At 52.7% G+C, this 19,838-nt stretch overlaps 1 protein-coding gene across 1 annotated transcript in view; it reads right to left on the bottom strand.

Annotated features, from left to right (window-relative positions):
* USP22 (ubiquitin specific peptidase 22) overlaps positions 1-19,838 on the bottom strand; it is a 30,659-nt gene that overhangs the window by 3,191 nt on the left and 7,630 nt on the right. The window contains exons 2-9 of the mRNA XM_057536537.1: positions 13,380-13,512; positions 6,543-6,656; positions 3,955-4,056; positions 3,539-3,708; positions 2,327-2,474; positions 1,991-2,096; positions 1,723-1,881; positions 161-287 (exon numbers count right to left, since the gene is read on the bottom strand). Coding sequence (XP_057392520.1) covers positions 161-287; positions 1,723-1,881; positions 1,991-2,096; positions 2,327-2,474; positions 3,539-3,708; positions 3,955-4,056; positions 6,543-6,656; positions 13,380-13,512 — 1,059 coding nt within the window. The remainder of the gene's footprint in view (positions 1-160; positions 288-1,722; positions 1,882-1,990; positions 2,097-2,326; positions 2,475-3,538; positions 3,709-3,954; positions 4,057-6,542; positions 6,657-13,379; positions 13,513-19,838) is intronic.

The following is a 19,838-nucleotide window of genomic DNA, read 5'->3' as shown; positions in this document are numbered from 1 at the left end:
TTTTCATTATGCAGCAATTAGTTTTTGATTCACAGGCAAACCTCCCGGAGACAGACACGAGCAGAGTTATTTACAGGCACCGCCCTCGTTGCTCCACAAGCACAGATGGACTCTGCACACCCACCCCGCCTCAGGCCCTGGCCGTGCTCAGGGAACTCACTTTGAGATGGAAACAGGCCACGATGGGCAGCTTCTTCATGGTGAGCTGCTTCGTGGACTCCTGGTAGCTATGGCAACCGCTACACTTGATCTTGGCACTGCTTCCTAAGTGCTCTGGTCTGGTAAATCTGCAACGCAATGAAAACATGTATTTTTAGGAAAAAAAGATGGGAGCGGTAAGAGAGGAAAAAGAGAAAAGTTATTTTATCACTTGCAGGGGGTTCACTTCCTTTCTAAAAACACACAGGGTTTCCCTGGTGGCGCAGTGGTTGGGAATCTGCCTGCCAATGCAGGGGACACGGGTTCGAGCCCTGGTTCGGGAAGATCCCACATGCCGCGGAGCAACTGGGCCCGTGAGCCACAACTACTGAGCCGGTGCGTCTGGAGCCTGTGCTCCGCAACAAGAGAGGCCGCGATAATGAGAGGCCCGCACACTGCGATGAAGAGTGGCCCCTGCTCGCCGCAACTAGAGAAAGCCCTCGCGCAGAAACGAAGACGCAACACAGCCATAAATGAATAAATAAACAAATACTTTAAAAACAAAAAACAAACACACATACAATTAGGGACGTTTGTAACTTTACAATGAAAAAGCTATTCCTTCCTTTCTCTTCTCTATCACTTCAAAAAATATTTATCCTCAACTTTTTTGGAAAATAAAAGTCTGGTGAAGTCAAAATAATTTTCTAACTACCGTAAGACCCAGCAATCAAATTTGTCCCTGAAAAGTGAAAACCAGCATTCACACAAAAACTGTACATGAGTGGCTACTGCAGCTTTATCTGTAAAGGCCAAAAAAAAAACCCTGGAAGCAATGCAGATGTCCTTCAGCGAATGAGTGGTTAAGCCGGGTACACCATAGAATACTAGTAAGCAATAAAAAGGAAACTACTGGTGATACAACCTGGATGAATCTCCAGAGAATTAGGATGAGTGAAAAAAGTCAATCCTGAAAGGTTACATGATGTATGATTCCACGGACATGACATTCTTGAAATGTGGAATTTCTAGAAATGGAGAACAGATCTGCGGCTGCCAGGAGTTAAGGAGGCAACAGGGGTGGGAGGTGCAGGACGTGTGGTTGTGAGGGACCCTGCGGGGATGCAAGCGCCCTGCATCTTGACTGCAGGGATGTCGAGATCCTGCTGACCGTGACATTGTGCTATAATTTTACAAGATGTTACCACTGGGGGAAAACTGGGGAAAGAGTACACAGGATCTCTCTGGATTGTATCTTACAACTGCACGCAAAACTACAATTATCTCAAAATAAAAAGTTGAATTACAAACGTTTTCATCACCTTCAGAAAAGGCCACGAGCCACAGCACGAGGGCGGCCCTGCTGGGTGTGACTCTGGCTGTTAGTCACTAAACGCCGTGGACCTCCAGCCTCTGCCCGGGGTGGGGGGTGCTCAGGGACAGAAACAGCCCGTCTGCTGGCCATCCCGCCTTCCCTCAGCTTTCATGCGGGCACGTAGGGCCCTGGGGGGCCTGGCTTTACCAGGACTTTCCCCGAGCAGCCACGAGCAAGGGCCCCCTCCCCACAAGGCGCGGACGCCTCACCTCCGCAGGCAGTCCGTGAGGGTCGTGGTCCCCGACGCGTGGCTCTCTCCGTTCACCACGCTGCCCTCGCTCCCAGGGCTCAGGGGCCAGAAGGGGGTGGAAGAGCCGGGCAGGTCCAGGCTGATGTCCCAGAAGGGGTCGATGGTGGTGGAGACCCCGCTAGGAGCAAGCAGGGGGGACAGGTGAGCACCATGGCCCGGGGGCAGCGCAGCGACGAGACCCCGCGACACTCGGCCAGCAGCACCGGGGCTGCAGAGGCCGCACTTACTGGCACACTTGGCAGGTGACGTCGGACTGCAGCCCCCCCGTGAAGATCTGGTCTATGATGCAGTTGCAGTGGTTAGGGTTGCTGGCCTTCTTCCCGTTATCGTCACCTGGCGAGAGACGGCGGCCCTGTGACCCTGGGCCCCCAAGGGGCAGGGCTGGTGCAGCGGGGGGCCCAGGTCTCCACAGGGGCGCGGGAGGGACGCACCGCGCGCTTTCAGTTTTTTCCCCTTGCTCCTCCCTGCGGAGAGCTCCCTGCCGTCCGTCTGGCAGGTGCAGTAACAGGCCCTGAGAAGCAGCCCCGCCCTCACCTGTGCAGCCTCACCTGTGCAGCGCTCACCTTTGCAGTGCCGGTGCAGGACGTCCAGGGCCGCAATGAGGAACTCGTGAGCGTCCTGCTGCTCGTAGCCCGCCAGGTGCCGGGCGTGCGTCCACACCAGGTGCAGCAGCTTGTATGGGATGTGGGGGGACCGGTGCCCCGAGTAGAACTGCTCGGAGAGAAGGAGAGGCACCCTCGTCAGGAGCACGTCCCTCCCTCGAGCACAGAAGCCCACGCGCACGTCTGCCAGCCGGGCGCCCAGCGCCTCCTCTGGCGAGCGCAACCCAAACAAGTCATTTCCTTTCCTTTCCGCGCAAACTGTGTTTTTACGTGGACTTTTCGAGTCTGCTCATAGTTTTCTCCATTCCCACCATCTGTTCTCTAGAAATAAGCCAAAATAATGAACGACGACAAACTTGTCAAACACACACACATACACTAAAAGGTGGCTTGTGCCGTGTGAAACGCGTACCCCCATAAACCTGAACCTAAAAACCAACCTGACAGAGGTGAACTCACCACCAACAGTGCCCTAGTGAGGCCCCCCCCCATCAGCCCGTTCTCCACGGCACCCGTGTCCCCGTTTTGGCCCAACGATATCATTCCGCTTGCTCACTCCTGTGACCCCAGGAGCCGCTGTCAGGCTAGGCTGTAGGCATGTGGGGACTGGCTAAGCCAAGCCAGGAGTCGGGAAACTTCTGAGAAGGGCCAGACCGTGAATCATTCCAGCTCTGCAGCCAGACAGGCTCAGGCGGCCAGGGCCCAACAGGGAAACGAGAGGATGTGATCAGAGGCTGACAAAACCAGACCCGGCCGAGTCTGCTGGCCCGGGGCCGACACCTGAAGAACGCCTGGCTCCCCACAGCACCCGAGGGAGCGGCTGGGCTGCAGTCCCGCTCTGAGAAGGGGGGTCCCGCCTGCGAGCCCATCAGGACAGAACCTGATGTCCACGGCAGGGGCCCAGAGACAGAGGCCTCTGGTGACACACAGTCAGCAGGGCCGGCGACAGGAGAGCCGCCCGTCCTGTGGACAAAGCCGGAAAGCGGCAGGTGACGGGGAGGGGCCGGCACCTGCCACGTGCACCCGTGAGGCAGCCGCGAGCCTCTGCAGATGACGCAAGTCCCTCACCCGACGATCCCTCTCGGGAAGGACGTGCGATCCCGCAGTCGGCACGTCTGTGCATGTTCAGAGCCCACCCCGTGACAGCCCGGCCCCCTCCCGGCCCAGGCGCACCTCCTGGAAGAGGGAGGACATCTCGCAGACCAGGCAGGAGCCGGGGCTCTGCATCTCGCAGCGGTGCCGGTCAGACAGGAAGAAGTCGCGCAGCAGCGGCGTGTGCGTCAGCGCCTGCACGATGCAGTTCATGAAGCACGTGTTCCCCAGGTTGATGAGGCCTCGGAGACCTGGCAGGCAGAGCGCGGGGTGGGGCTGTCAGGGCCCCTCCCTCGAGAAGCAAGAGGACGCCTGTGCCCCGCCCGTAGGAAATGTCCGAGGTGTGCTCGCGCCCACCCCCACCAGCCCCCACTGCCCGAAGGCTCCCAGAAACAACAGGGCAGGTCAGGGAGGGGCCTCTGCAACAAGCTGCAGCCTCGCTGCACCTCCTGCGGCAAAGCCGGAGAACGCGCCTCCACCCGGCAGCGCCAGCCCACCTATGGTGCAGTTGGACGTGATCTTCCGTCGCTTGGGGTTGTGTTTCAGCAGCTCGAGCTCCCGTTTGGTCGGCTCCCACGTTGAAAACTTCTCCCCGACACCTAAGGGGGTGGAAGGTGCCGTTAGCTACGTTCTGATCGTGTCTACGAACCAGTGTGGTGGCAGCACAGCGTTTATCAGGTTGTATTTCAAAGGCGGGCAACGTAGGGTCCTTCTAAGACGCTCTTCCAGACACCTGAAGGAGCTTCTTTCAGAGAGCGTGCCGTGAATAAACCACATTCCCAGAGGAGGAGAGGAGAGCGGGACCTTGGGTGACAGCTGCCCCAGCACCGGCGTCTCCTCAGCCTTAATCCCTCCCTGAGCAGAGGGGCCACGGCACCAGTGCCCACAGGGAGCGCTGGGGATGAAGGGACGGCCGTACCCACCAGAGACTTAAACCAAGGACGGCAGCAGGGCTACCTGCACCCCAGTGCACGGCCTACTCCTCAGAGGCACTGGCTCCACGCACCTAGAGCTCAACACACTCTGAAAGACGCACGAGCCTGCTGACAGAGGGAACTGCGGAATGATTTCAGAAGAATCCTACTTTTTCCTGGGACGTGCATTTCTTGGCCCTGTGGTTTACCTGTTCTGCACAAAGAAATAACATCCTCAGCCTTAGCCTCACCTGCAACATTACTAAAGTTTGGAGGCGGAAGAGAACAGGAAGTGGACTAAAGAGACTCTTCTCCAGAAAAGATGGGCTCATCGGCTCTGATGACCGACAGCCCTGGCTTGTGTTCCATCCTCTAACACGGCACGTTTATAAAGGAGCACAATTAAGGCAAAAAATTGTAAACCAGATGCTGGGTTGTATGTTCCCTGTGGAGAGATGGTCACAGGCCAGTGGGGCTTTCTACACCTATTACTGTTGTGGCCCATGACCGTGTGCTAGAAGTGAGAACAAAAAAGAAAAAAGTATCACGGAAACCAAAAACAGGTAGCTGAACAAAAAAGAAAAGAGCTGCGTAACGTTCATGTGTGCCGCTGACTATGTCCCAGCGAAGGGACGGGAGTGACGGCACGGCTCCACGGCCACCGCGCAGTCAGTGGGACACACGTGCCGCCCCTGCCCCGTCCCTCGCATGGGCCCCGCGTCCTGGTAGTAAGGGCGCCTTAGCGGGAAGGGCACTAGAGGAACCTCTTGTCCTGATGAGATGACGCCGGGCGGGCTCCTGGATGGGGACCGGTCACCAGAAAGACCTGGGAAGCTTGGAATTTGCAGCACCCGCACGGCCAGCCCCAACGCCTCCAGAGAGGGGAGGGGGCTGGAAATGGGGTTAATGATCCATCAGGCCTCCAGGAAGAAGCCCCCATAACATCCCAGTAGCACGGCGTTCGGGGAACGAACCAGGTGGGTGAACATTCCACACCGAGTGGGTGATGCACCCCAACTCCACGGGGACCCTCCCCGGCCTTGCCCCGTGCCTCTCTCTCTCCATCTGGCTGCTCATCTGTGTCCTCTGTCACATCCTTTAATAAACCGGCGAACGTCAAGTGTCTCCCTGAGTTCTGTGAGCTGCTCTAGCAAATGCTCCAGCTCAGGGGCGTCCTGGGAGCCTCTGATCTACAGCCAGATGGTCAGGAGCACAGATGAGAACCTGGACTTGAGACTCCAGCACCTGAAGTTGGGGAGGGGGGTCTCGTGGGGCCTGACATCTCGAGGCCGACTGTGTCAGAACTGAGTTGATCCACAGGACACCCAGCCGGCACCACAGGGAATTTCCTGGCGGGGAACCGACCCTCCCAAAAACACCTGGTGACCACAAGTGCCAGCTGTGAAGGGTTTTGTGCAAGTAAAGGAGACTCGCGGGAGAGAAACACTCATCAGGGAAGAGCTGGGTTGTTCCTACACAGGAAGGAGAGCCTGGAGTCCTCCCTTTACGGCTACAAAGGCACCGCACGGGAAGGAGAGCACACTCCTGAACTAAGGTGCTTCAGCGGTAGATTACTGTATTTTTCATCTGGAAAGTTTAATTCTGTGTTGACACAGATTTAGCATAACCTAACCAGTTAAGAGGTTTTTGTTTTTTTTTTTCCAGTTAAGAGTTTTAAAAGAGATTCAACAGTAATTTAATGTGAAAGTAGTCTACCCTCCTGGAAGGAATCAGCATACACATCCTACAGTTACTGAGGAGATGCTTTCTGGGCAGCTACCAGGGACGTGGGGGCACAAAACCCCTCATCCACCAGACGGGCCAGGGCCCTGCGGACACTGTGTCTGGTTCAGCCCCGTGTCTGTAAAAACGCCCGGCGACCGGAGAGCGTAGGTTGGGGGCGTCTCTCTCAAGCCCGGCTGAGCCCTCAGAGCAGCCGCAGGCCTGTGGGCACCCGGGCAGGAGGACAGACCCAGGAAGCTGTGGGCACCGCACCTGCCTCCCCTGGCCCCCCGTGAGCCTGCAGGAGGGAGCAGGCAGGTGTAGGGGCTCCTCCCCATCAACAACCCCCCCCACCTCCCTCCCCACCTCAACCACACCCTGACAGACAAGGGGGCAGGGAACGCAGGGCTAAGACACAAGCAGGCATGCAGATCTCAGGAAAACCAAACCTTGCATTTTCCAAGCTTTCCGCTGTTCCTCTTTGGCAATGATTTCTATGTCTTTGTCATAAATGTAGTCCTGACACAAAAAGCAGTAGATACCTCCATACATAAGCTCTATGGCTGAAAAGAGAAAAGAGGGAAGAGACAAAATTTAATTACAAATCGAAAGGTAATGCTTCAGGACACAAATTAAACACGCAAGTTCCTTAGGCGTTTCACTGCACCATTTCTCAAAGCAGAGAATCCCATTATTACAAAAGGTTGTCCCCCCACTTCAGATGGTGTATCCTAAGCAGATGAGGCACGTGAATTTTTTTTGGAAGCTCCGGCCAAGGGCTGAGGAACCTGAGGGAGAAAGAGGTGCCACGACCATACTTTACAAAGGACCCGGCCCCCAGGTACCAGGACCCTCCGCCTATCCTCTGAAACAAGGAAACTCGCATTCGCATCAGCCCACGAGGACTCGTGGCGCCCAGATGGGCAGCACAGCGCCAAGCAGACAGCCTGGAGGGCGTGCCCGGAGCTCCCGGTGAGCGGATCCTGCGCTTTCTAAACTGCATCTTCCACGAAAACAGGCATGAAACCCAGCCCTCAGTTACTTCCTCACGAAGATAAACAAGAGAAAAGTCCTCGAAGCACCTGGAAGGAACTCGCTCAATTCAACAATTAAAAAGAATTCCCCTTACCCTCAGAACAGGAGAAAACATTTGCAAACGCATCAACGGACAAAGGATTCACCTCCAAAATACACAAGCAGCTCATGCAGCTCAATATTAAAGAAACAAACAACCCAATCCAAAAATGGGCAGAAAACCTAAATGGACATTTCTCCAAAAGGAGACATACAGATGCCCAAGAGGCACGTGAAAAGCTGCTCAACATCCCTAATTATTAGAGAAATGCAAATCAAAACTACAATGAGGTACCACCTCACACCGGTTAGAACAGGCATCATCAGAAAATCTACAAACAACAAATGCTGGAGAGGGTGTGGAGAAAAGGGAACCCTCTTGCACTGTTGGTGGGAATGTAAATTGATACAGCCACTATGGAGAACAGTATGGAGGTTCTTTAAAAAACTAAAAATAGAATTACCACATGACCCATCAATCCCACTACTGGGCATATACCCAGAAAAAATCATAGTTCAAAATGGTTGAACTAGGGGACTTCCCTGGTGGCGCAGTGGTGAAGAATCCGCCTGCCAATGCAGGGGACACGGGTTCGAGCCCTGGTCCGGGAAGATCCCACATGCCACGGAGCAGCTAAGCCCATGCGCCACAACTACTGAGCCTGCGCTCTAGAGCCCATGAGCTACAACTCCTGAAGCCCGCAAGCCACAACAACTGAGCCCACGTGCCACAACTACTGAAGCCCTCACGCCTGGAGCCCATGCTCCACAACAAGAAAAGCCACCGCAATGGGAAATGAGAAGCCTGCATACCACAACGAAGAGTAGCCCCCACTTGCCACAACTAGAGAAAACTGGCATGCAGCAACGAAGACCCAACGCAGCCAAAAATAAATAAATAAATTTATTAAAAAAAAAAAAAAAAAAGGTTGAACTATGGACACATGCACCCCAATGTTCACTGCAGCACTATTTACAACAGCCAGGACATGGAAGCAACCTAAATACTCATCAACAGACAAATGGATAAAGAAGATGTGGTACACATATACAATGGAATATTACTCAGCCATAAAAAGGAACAAGATTGGGTCATTTGTAGAGACATGGGTGGACCCAGAGACTGTCATACAGAGTGAAGTCTGAAAAAGAAAAACAGGGACTGTATATTAACACGTATATGTGTGGACTCTAGAAAAATGGTTCAGATGAACCAGTCTGCAGGGCAGAAATAGAGACACAGATGTAGAGAACAAACGTATGGACACCAAGGGGGGAAAGTGGCAGGGGGTGGGGGGATGAACTGGGAGATTGGGATTGACGTATATACACTAGTATTGTACAAAATAGATAACTAGTAAGAACCTGCTATATAAAAAATAAATAAGTAAAATAAAATTCCAAAAAGAAGAGAGAATCCCCTTGACTCAGACTCACCAAGCAACAGCAGACGTCTGCCAGGCGACAGGACGCAGCTCGGAGCACAAACCCGGCCCCGCCACCGGCCGGCTGCGCACCTCTGAGCTCACCCACGTCCCCTGTGGTGTAACAGGGGCAGCAACAGCACTGACACAGGTCTGCATGGTCACTAAGTTCACACAAGCAACTAGGCGGCGCACACCTCCTGGTAAACGGTAACGTCTTAACAAGTCACAGCTTTTATCATGTTTCATGTCTTTTTATTTATTTGGGCTGCGTTGGGTCTTTGTTGCTGTGCGCAGGCTTTCCCTAGTTGTGGTGAGCGGGCTCTACTCTTCGTTGCGGTGCACAGGCTCCTCATTGCGGCGGCTTCTCTTGTTGCGGAGCACGGGCTCTACACGCGTGGGCTTCATTAGTTGCAGCACGCAGGCTCAGTAGTTGTGGCTCACGGGCTCTAGAGCACAGGCTCAGTAGTTGTGGTGCACGGGCTTAGTTGCTCCGCGGCATGTGGGATCTTCCCGGACCAGGGCTCAAACCGCTGTCCCCTGCATTGGCAGGCGGATTCTTAACCACTGCGCCACCAGGGAAGCCCCCATAGTTCATGACTTAAGGTACAAAGACACAGGTCAATGATACTGTGGTGGATCGAAAGCAGATCTATCAAAACTCAAAGCAGCAATTTCAGAGAATCCCAGGCCTACCCCTGCCCCTCCCTAAAAACCTACAAAATTCCGACAAAGTCTTTGCAAGTCCACGTCGAGGCTGCTTTGGAGACCGGTACCAGCTGCCCTGGGTTCTGCCTGCTCCTGAGCAGTGTCACTCCTGCGCCGGGGACCACAGTGAGCTGGCAGAGGCAGGCTTACGGTGGGGACGAGGGACACTTCCAGGGAAGCAGCGGGGTCCAGTGAGAAACAGGCCAGGCGCACGGTGAGGGCAGAGGGAGGCCTCACGTCCCCGGACGAGCCTGCTTCCCACCCGCTGCGTGGGGCTGGGACCACCGGGAGGGGCGGGGGCCGACAGCGGGTGCTGGGGCCCCGGGATGAAAAGAGGAGGAGGCTTGCCTCACCCCAGCCCCACACAAAACTTAACTCCACATGGCCAGCGACCTAAATCACAGCTGAAAGTATAAAAACTCAGACACAAACGGGTAAGTGTCACGACCTCAGGTTTGGCAATGGATTCTTAGTCTGACACCAAAAAAGCACGAACAACCAAAGAGAAAGGCTGTTACTGCACACTTAGACTACGGTGTAGTGTAAACATTACTTTTATATTCAGTGGGAAACCAAAAAATTTGTGTGCCTCGCTTTATTGAGGTATGTGCGTTATTGAGGTGGTCGGGAACTGAACCCACAGTATCTCCAAGGTCTGCTGGTATCCAAAAGAAATGAAAACATATGTCCACAAAGAAACTCACACATGCACGTTTATAGCAGCATGTTTCATAAAAGCCAAAGGTGGGAACCCAAATGTCTATCAGTGGATGACTGGATAAACAAACTCTGGAATATCAACACAAAGGAATGCTATTCAACCACAAAGAAATGAACTGACACTTCATGAACCTTGAAAACCTGCCGAGAGATACAAACAGACACAAAAGGCCGTGTGTTGTATGATTCCTCTTATATGAAATACTCAGGACAGGCAAATCCACAACTGAAGGCAGATCAGCGGATGCCAGGGCCCGGGGAGGATTAAATAACAGAGACACGTATTCTTCGAGGAGACGAAAAAGTTTTGAAAATAAAGAGATGGTGTTTGCACACACCACAGGGCAAGTGACTAAACGCACCGAACGGTACTGGCTGAAAGGGTTAACTGTGTGTTCTCTGAATTTCATCTCAATATGGAACTCAAAAACCCAATGCAGGGCTTCCCTGGTGGCGCAGTGGTTGGGAGTCTGCCTGCCAATGCAAGGGACACGGGTTTGAGCCCTGGTCTGGGAAGATCCCACATGCCGCGGAGCAACTAAGCCCGTGAGCCACAACTACTGAGCCTGCGCGTCTGGAGCCTGTGCTCCGCAACAAGAGAGGCCGCGACGGTGAGAGGCCCGCGCACCGCGATGAAGAGTGGCCCCCACTTGCCGCAACTAGAGAAAGCCCTCGCACAGAAACGAAGACCCAACACAGCCAAAAAATAAATAAAAAAAAAACCCAATGCAGCACCTACAGTCAAGGTAGTTCCTCCAGAAAATTATTTCACAGCCCAGATAACCAAGGACAAAACCTTGACTGCATCAGGACAAAAGGCTGAGGAGACAGTCAGTGGTCCCGCGGTACCCAAGGGGGGGGGGGCTGGTTCCAGGACCCCCGCGGACACCAGGATCCAAGGATACTCAAGCCCCTTGTAGAAAATGGTGCGGTATCTGCGTATAACCTACATTCTCCTACACACTTTAAATCACCTCCAGGTTGCTTCTATTACCTAATACAACGTGAATGCCATGTAACCAGCTGCCTGGACCAGACAAATTCAAGTTTTGCTTCTTGGAACTTTCTGGAATTTGCTTTTCGATCCGAGGTCGGCTGGCTCTGCAGGTGCAGAAGCCCCGGAAACAGAGGGCCAGCTGCCTGGATGCGGGCGAGACCCTCCCGCAAGAGAGGAGGCCGTCAGCTCACTCACCCGGGAACCGCCAGCCGACAGGCACCAGGCAGGCGCGTGTCCCCTTCCCTCCAGCCACAGAGGATCCTGAGACGGAGGGAAGCGTCACCCACTCGGCGGGGAGCCGATACCCCCTCTCGTGCCCACAGACGTACTCACACCCTCTGGGAAAACTGAAATAGCTCTTCCTAGAGGCAGACACAAAGCTAAAAGCACTCCTTTCACAGCCTCTGTGGCTCACGCAGGCAACATCCACGGGCCCCTGTGACTCAACATCAAACAAAAACCTGTATGAAACTAAGAAGCACGAAACCAAGTCTTACTCAGTGACCTGGATCCCAACACTGTCCTGCACAGCAAACCTGCCAGCAGCGGGTCAGGACAGGTCCTTCCTCCTGGGGGCCACTTCTGCCACGTTACACCGGGCAGGGTCACAGGGCAGGTCGGACCGAGGAGCAGAAGCTTTGTCCTCCCACAGGCCGCGAGCAAAGACCCCATAGCTACCGACGTCCTGGTTTTAACTGAACACTCGCAAAAAAGCAGATACTCAGACAAGACTCCCCGTGGGCCTCCCGTGCGCCTCCGCTTCGAAGCCGCAAGCCCTGGGAGAAATCCTAAGAGTCCACGGCAGGCCCCAGTGTTACTCTGTGGGGCTCCCAGAGGCAGGACTCAGCCCAGCAGTCACGGCTCCTGGGCCCTCAAACATCAAGCCGCCGCGCTGAAGGGGCTCTAGGGCTAACGGGGAGCCGCTCGAGATGCAGGGCCGGGGGCGGGCGAGCAGCTTCCCTGCTGGGGCTCCTCTCCCGCCATCTGGACACAGAAAGCTAAGCTTTAGCTCTGTTAACACACACCCACACGCACACACACACACGCTCACACACACAACCTGCAATCAACTCCTGGGCTCTAACACAGCAAAGAGCTGGGTCTTGCTCCCATTTTGTGGTTTTGTCTCTTGAAGAAAACCTTCTAAAACTTATTCATTCTGGCCAAAGTATAGGCAGAGTTTATCAATCAGGCTGATAAAATTAATAAACACACAAATTTCTCGAGTGACTTTTGTAGGTGATGCTAGGTAACAATAAGATTCTCAGCCCTTTCCAGTGCAAAGGTGCTTCCAATCTTCCATAACCCTTTTAACCACACAGAATCACAGCCCAGGTGTGACAGGAGCCTAAGCGGGTCTGGTCCGAGCATCAGATGGTATTAAGCACAAAGATCTACATTAACTCAACACCACAGAACCCCACCACACCCGTCCTGCCCCATCAGACCTTCCCTCTGGTCCCTCAGGGAGAGACGGGATTGCTGACCCCCACCCTGCCGGGCGGCCGCCCACCCACAGCCTGTGAAGCACCAACAGGGCCGCCAGCTCTCCTTCCAAAAAGGCCACTTAGCTCCTGGTGACAGGCTGACCCCCAGCACTGGCTGCAAGTTCTCAGCTGCAAATGAAATGAGGCACGACCTCCGGAGATGACCGAGTTTGGACGAGCCCATTCCTACTACTTAAAAGGCCTGAGAATATCTTTCACTGGAAGGCTAGCTCACACCAAGTTATGTTCTAGAAAAGGGTCTGTGGTCTGGACCTTCTGAAAGTGATCTTCTTACAGATATCCTAACAACCTCAGCATCATCTGACAGAAAACACAATTCAAAACGAGGGAAACATTTAGTGACAACAGTCAGAAAATCAAGCCAAGAGCAAAACTTAGCTTCACGTCACCTCTGGAAGGCACTACTGTCTGAATATGAAACGTGAGCTCACCTCAACGCCAGCCTCTCTGCAGACACTGACAACACTGCAAACCCGTGACAGAAATCACTAACTTCACCCAGTACCCCCAACCCCACGCTGACACCAATAACCTAAAGCTGCATTTAAGACCTGTGCAAATCTTTGCCCGATCTAGTACCTAACCGTGCTTTTCAGAGAGAAAGATGAGTCTCTGATGCTCCGTTAAATAAAGTCATCATCGCTCAGGGTTACACGGCTTTATGTGACCCCAGGTGCGCTGGGCACATGCCCCTCGTGGGTTCAGTTTTTCTCTTTCCTCTCCCCCTGGAGTTCCACAAGGAGAGTACAAGCCATTGCAGACAAAGGTGGACTCCCGAGAGAGTGGAAGGTCAAATCCACAGAGCGAGAGTCGGGGAGGTGACCCCAAAGCCCAGGAGGCGTCGTGGGGTCTTACCCAGGTTGTGCCTTTTCGACTTGGCGTGCTCGTGAATGTGCTTCTTCGTGAAACAGCCGAAGAAGACGCAGTGGAGGCAGGAGTGCAGCCGGTTCAGGTGGACGCCGCACACGTGACACACGCACGACTTCGCCTGAAATTCAGAAGAGAGAGTTAGAAACCAGGGGTTCTCGGAAACACCAGGGCAAGGTGATCCCAATGGGCACAGCTCGGGAGGAAGGGGAAGCCCGGATTTCCTCTCAAGGTCTCACTGCCTAAAAGGTCATTTCGTTAATCCTGTCAGTTGCCCTCCAAAAGGCACGAAGGCCATTTAGCTCAGAAATGGCTCCGTGTAAGAGACCTCGGCCCCTTCTCCAACTCAAAGCCGCTCAGACAAAGCGCCTGGAGCTCCGGGAGCAGTCAAGGTCCTTCCGCATCCAACGGGGCCCCCAGCCCCAGGTCACCTTTAACCTGCACTTCACTTCCAGTTTGATATTCCAGGTTCCAAGCCCACAGCAAACCTATAATCAATCAATCCAGATGAATATGAATCAAAGCAATACACAGAAACAAGAAAAAGAACGGTTTGTGTCCGAGAACCAGACCACAGAAACCTAAAGTTTTAACCTCAGCGATTATGAGCACCACGGTAAACAATTCTCGTCCCCCCAAACCGCCCAGGAACGCCGGCATGACAATTACACCAGTGCCAACTGTGAACCCCTGCAGGTCACCAACTTGAACTCCCAGCCTCTGCGATGACACCACACGACATAACCCTCTTGCTCTGATGGGGGTGCAGGGAGCTGGGGGTGCAGGGAGGTGGAAGATGAACAGGGCCTGGGAGGTAAGCGCGAAACAGAAAAGGCCCAGAAAACAAAGGACAGCAGCACAAACGTGACACAGACACTGGCGCCGGGTGCTGGAGCGATTATGCCGTCTGATCCTCAGCGCCAGCCACGAGGAAGGCCGCGAGCCCTTCTCACGTGCGTCTGCTGGTGGCCACACAGCCGGCCCGTGGACCGGGACCTCCTGACCCCACAGGCCACGCTCCCCCACTGAGCCCAGAAGCGGCCCCTCCAAGCCTCACTCCGCACACGCGAGACCAAGGCAGGAGCCGCCCAGGGCCAGGCTGACCGCCCACCCTCGATGGAAGCGTGGCGGGCACGGCCTGAGCCCTAGTCACAGACCTCTCTTCACACAGAACTCGAGCCACAGCGCTTCCACCAGGGAAAGCTGCACAGAGGCTCGGTAACCCCTCCAGCCTCCAGAAGAGCAGGAAGTGGCGCAGGGGAGGTGGGGGAGGGTGTGCGGTGCTCCCCCAGGACGAGAACCCCGAGGCTGGAGCGCGGCTCCGAGGACAGAGCAGAGCAGCCGGCGGCCGGCACACAGGGCGGCCGGACCACAGAGCTCCTCGGCGCCAGGTGCTCAGCTTGAGAAACGCAAATCCCCACCGGCAGCCACAGGCCAACAGGCCCCGTCCTGGGAGCACAGCCTCACGAAAACCTCACGCCCAGGCTCATCTTTCACCTCCACGTACAGTTTATCTCTGGACCCAGATGCAACTCTGATCATTACCACCGTATTTCTTCTTGACTAAGAGTCACTCTCGGGACTTCCCTAATGGCACAGTGGTTAAGCATCCGCCCGCCAATGCAGGGGACACGGGTTCGAGCCCTGGGCCGGGAAGATCCCACCTGCCACGGAGCACCTAAGCCGGTGCACCACAACTACTGAGCCTGCGCTCTAGAGCCTGCGAGCCACAACTACTGAGCCCACGTGCTACAACTACTGAGCCCACGTGCTACAACTACTGAAGCCCGCGTGCCTAGAGCCCGTGCTCCGCAACAAGAGAAGCCGCCGCCATGAGAAGTCCGCGCACCAAAACGAAGAGTAGCCCCCGCTTGCCGCAACCAGAGAAAGCCCACGCGCAGCAACAAAGACCCAACGCAGCCAAAAATAATTAATTAAATAAATAAATTTTTTAAAAAAAGAGTCGCTCTCAATGGCTAGTTACTTACCTTTTTTTGACACGAGGAAGAGGTTAGCTCTGCAAACCCTGTATGGTCAAGCCCCCGCGCAGGCCTCAGCACAGGGGACCCGTGTGCGCGTCCAGGTGGCGCAGGGTGTTCCTGTGGATGGCAGGGTGTCCAGCGACATCCCTGGTCTCCACCCTGGGTCGCAGGGGGCGCCTGCCCCCTCCCAGCAGGAACCCCAGCTCTGGGACAATTCCACGGGAGTGCGAGGGTCACTGGAAAGACCTGTCTAAAACGCTGCAGTACTAGGAACAGCAGTTGTATCATCTATTTATTCTTCCAATGACCAATCTAAGGAATTAACTAACTCTAACTGTTCTCAGTAACACAAGGAAATTTTTATTTTTTATTTATTTATTTTTTAACACAGGGAAATTTTTAAATTACATAATAGTTACTTGATGTGTAACAAATGATGCTTCCCAGTACCCCTGAAATTTTTCTTTTATATAAATATTGCTAGGAACAGATTCCTGGAATCTGTTTACTGCTCACTACAGCTACAGATGTAAAGAAAAGATTAAGAGGTATTCCTTATTTTTATCACTCAGGATATATTAAATGTGTGATCATGATTTTATTAAAATTCCTCTATGAACTTAACAAGAAATCCAATTGTTTATATAATTCAAGAAAGAATTCAAGACTAGCATTACCCTGAAAATACAGACATATCAAGATAAGTATATAATTTTAACACATCATTTTTTCCCCTTAAAACACAAAAGCTTTAAAAACAGATCAAAATTAAGCCCTGAATTTTAAATGCATATCTGTATCACCTGTTCTCTTGCAGAACTTCACAAAAGAAAAATCTGCCTAAAGAAAAAAGGCTTCAAGAATTTTAGCTGCACAAAAAAAGAACTACAGAAATTAAACAGAGGCAGATGGGCTACAACCAGAAACAAAGAAATTGGTCACATCCTGAAACAGATCAGGGAAAAGAAAGCCCCAGATATAAACGCACACACACACAATTTGACTAAACCTTTTTCACATAAATAAAGCCCATGCTCAGGACTCATTTTAAGGCCGTGAATCAGATTTTATAACTAGGGCTCCACTGGCAGGCAAGTCCCAAGCACAAACCTATTTTCCATAAACACCAAGCACGCGCCACCTGCCCCAGGCGGAAACGCTCGGCTTGGCTGGTGCTTCCACGAGCGGCAGCTCCCGCAAGCCAGTGAGTCCAGCATGATGGGCATGAGGAGGGAGGGGAGACAGCTTGGGAACTCCCGCTGGGCAATTCTGGCCCTATCTGAGCACAAAAATGAGTAACGGAAAGAATGGGTTATACACTGTACAAAAAAAGAATCCCCCAAGTCCACTCTGAAACTGACACTGTACACACACGCTGCGCAGTCTGCTTCATGGGAGGAATCCACCTACCGCAGTAGAAAAGACAAGACTACAAAGCCTTCATTTTATAATCCTCATAGTAATAACTGATTCAGGCAAAAATAAAAAATGGGGGTGAAAAAATACTGGGTCATTCACAATAGTTAAAAGGTGGAAACAGCCTAAATCTCCGTTAGTGGATCAATGGATACACAAAATATGGTGTACCCACACAACGGAGTACTACCCAGCCATAAAAAAAAAACAAAGTACTAATTCACGCTACAACGTGGATGAACCTTCAAAACACGCTAAGTGAGAAAAGTCAGACACCAAAAGTCACATACTGTGTGATTCCGTTTATATGAAATGTCCGGAAGAGGCAAATCCAGAGAGAGAACAGAGATCAGAGGTTGCCAGGGGCTGGAGGGAGAGTGGGGAGCCGATGAAACGGTTTGAAGCTTCACAGAGGCAGCTGGTGACTGTACAACACTGGGAACTCACTGGGTAGTTTAAAGTGGTTAATTTTTGTGTGAATTTCACCTCAATAAAGGAAAAAAATACATCAAAGTATTCACGTGTGTATACATATGCATATATGTATGTATACTGGGGTGTTGGATATTTTCAAAGTATCACCCCAGATATTACTTTTGTTAATTAAACGAGAAAAGGTTATGTTTTGCAACAGAGAACTCGGGCCAACACGGCCTTAACCAAACTTAACAGCCCCAAAAGGAAAAACTGATGAATCCAGATAAATGTACAGCTGACCCTTGAACAACACAAGCTTGAACTGCACGGGTCCACTTATATGTGGATTTTCAATAAATATACAAAAAATGTGTGTAGAACGTTATATGCAAGACTTGTAGCGAAGTGGATAGCCTATCCTCACATAGGCATAAGGTAAGGGATGTTTAATATAAAATAAAGTATCCATTTCTTACTGTTTTATAACTTTGCTTTCAAAGAATTACCATACAGCATGCGCCCCTTGCTCCCCCTCTCCTCATAATCGGAGATACTGCGTATCGGTCTATCATCACGGGTAACTTTTTAATTTAACAATGTTTCCAATACTGTATTATGAACATGACTGCAATGCTGTGTACCATAAACATTTTACAATGATTCGATCATTAGTGTACCGGCTAGGCTACTGTATTAATTTGATTACACTCAACTACCATAAAGCAATCACACTGCTACTTCTTTGTTACCAATACAGAATTGCTATACCTATAAACTAATATGAATTTCTTTTTCACGTTATCTTTTCATTTTTGATGTTAGCTCCATTCCCCAACTTCCATCAACAACCTATGATTTAATCAATCACACCTGTGTAACGATTTAATCACTGCCTATTCTTTAAATTAATTAATTATTTATTTATTTTGGCTGCATTGGGTCTTCGCTGCTGCGCGCGGGCTTTCTCTAGTTGCGGCGAGCGGGGGGTACTCTTCATTGCGGTGCGCGGGCTTCTCATTGCGGTGGCTTCTCTTGTTGTGGAGCACGGGCTCTAGGCACGCAGGTTTCAGTAGTTGCGGCCCACGGGCTCAGTACTCGTGGCTCGCGGGCTCTAGAGCGCAGGCTCAGTAATTGTGGCGCACGGGCTTAGTTGCTCTGCGGCACGTGGGATCTTCTCGGACCAGGGCTTGAACCCGTGTCTCCTGCACTGGCAGGCGGATTCTTAACCACTGCGCCACCATTAATCGTGACTATATAATGAAGCCTCCATAAAAACCCTAAATGATGGTTCAGAGAGCTTCTGGGCAGGTGAATGCATCACTGTGCTGGGGGGTGATGCACCCCAACTTCACTGGGCCAGAAGCTCCTTTGCTCAGCACCCCCCGGACCCCAGCCTACGGACCTCTTCATCTAGCTGCTCACCTGTACTCTTCGTAATAACCTTTATACTAAACGGGTGGACGTACGTAAATGTTTCCCTGAGCCTCGTGAGCCCGAGGAGGGGAGCACAGCCTTGTGACTGGTGTCTGAGGTGGGCGCGTCCCGCGGGACTGAGCCCTCAACCTACAGGACTGGCCGCCAACTCCAGGTCGGCGAGTCAGACAGTCAGATTTGTGTGACGCCCAGCTGGTGTCGGCTGAGACTGGGGAATTCCTCGGTCGCGCTGGAAAACAAGCCCAAGTAATTTAGCTGGAGCACGAACTTCAGAGTCAGACTGACCTAATTTCAAGGCCCAGACCTGGCATTTCATCAGTGACCTTGTGCAGGTCAGGAGACTTAACTGCCAAGTCCACCTGAAGTGCACCGTGAGTTCCAAAACGAAACTACGTGAGAGCTGCTTCATAAAACGCAAAATGCTATGTAAATACAAAGTAGGATTATCATAAATGAAAAACAAGTGAGCCCAAGAGACGTGGCGTCGCCCAAGGTCGAAGGGCGCACACCTGGCAGAAGCAACCCCGCCCCGCCCGGACCGACCACCTCAGCCGCTGTTCTTAATTTAAATTTCCGATCACCTCCCAACTGTCCATTACAAGCGCCTACAAGAAGCCGTCGGATTCTCCTAGAACCTCATTTAACCTGTTGCTCCCGCTTTCCTCCCCAGAACTGCTGACAGGCGATGAAAGTGACGGACACACCCTCCGCTACAGGTGCTGCCGGGTTAAGATGAGGCAAGAACAGGCGTCAGTGAGGCCGGTCACCTCCGTCTCTGGAAACCTCAGCTTCTCAACATCTGCTTGACGCCTGCCTCCTCAGGTCTGGGCACTCAAGGCAGCAGGTCCCTCAGGAAAGACACAGCACTACTTCAGATCTCGCCCGAGGGCTCAACTCAGGTCTGATGCAGCCTCTGAATCGGCTGCCAATTTGCAGGAAATAGAGCGAAAGATGAATTCGTGCCCCAAGCCTGCAACCAGCAAATCCAGACCCGGGAAATGATCCCGGCAAAGCCCCCAGCTCTTCAGCAGATGCCGTGTGTGGACCAGGGGTGAGGCGACCGAGACACATCGGTACAGCCACGAGGCGACCCCACCCAGGGACGAAAGGCTGGGAGAGCGCTGAGCGGCTGAAGCGCGGGGTCAAGGGCGTGAGGTGTTCTGTGAAGCTCGCGGTGGTAGATGCTTCTCACCTGCAC

This window comes from Balaenoptera acutorostrata, chromosome 20, assembly GCF_949987535.1.
Source record: "Balaenoptera acutorostrata chromosome 20, mBalAcu1.1, whole genome shotgun sequence".
Lineage (NCBI taxonomy): Eukaryota > Metazoa > Chordata > Mammalia > Artiodactyla > Balaenopteridae > Balaenoptera > Balaenoptera acutorostrata.
This window is presented reverse-complemented; position numbering and strand designations above follow the sequence as displayed.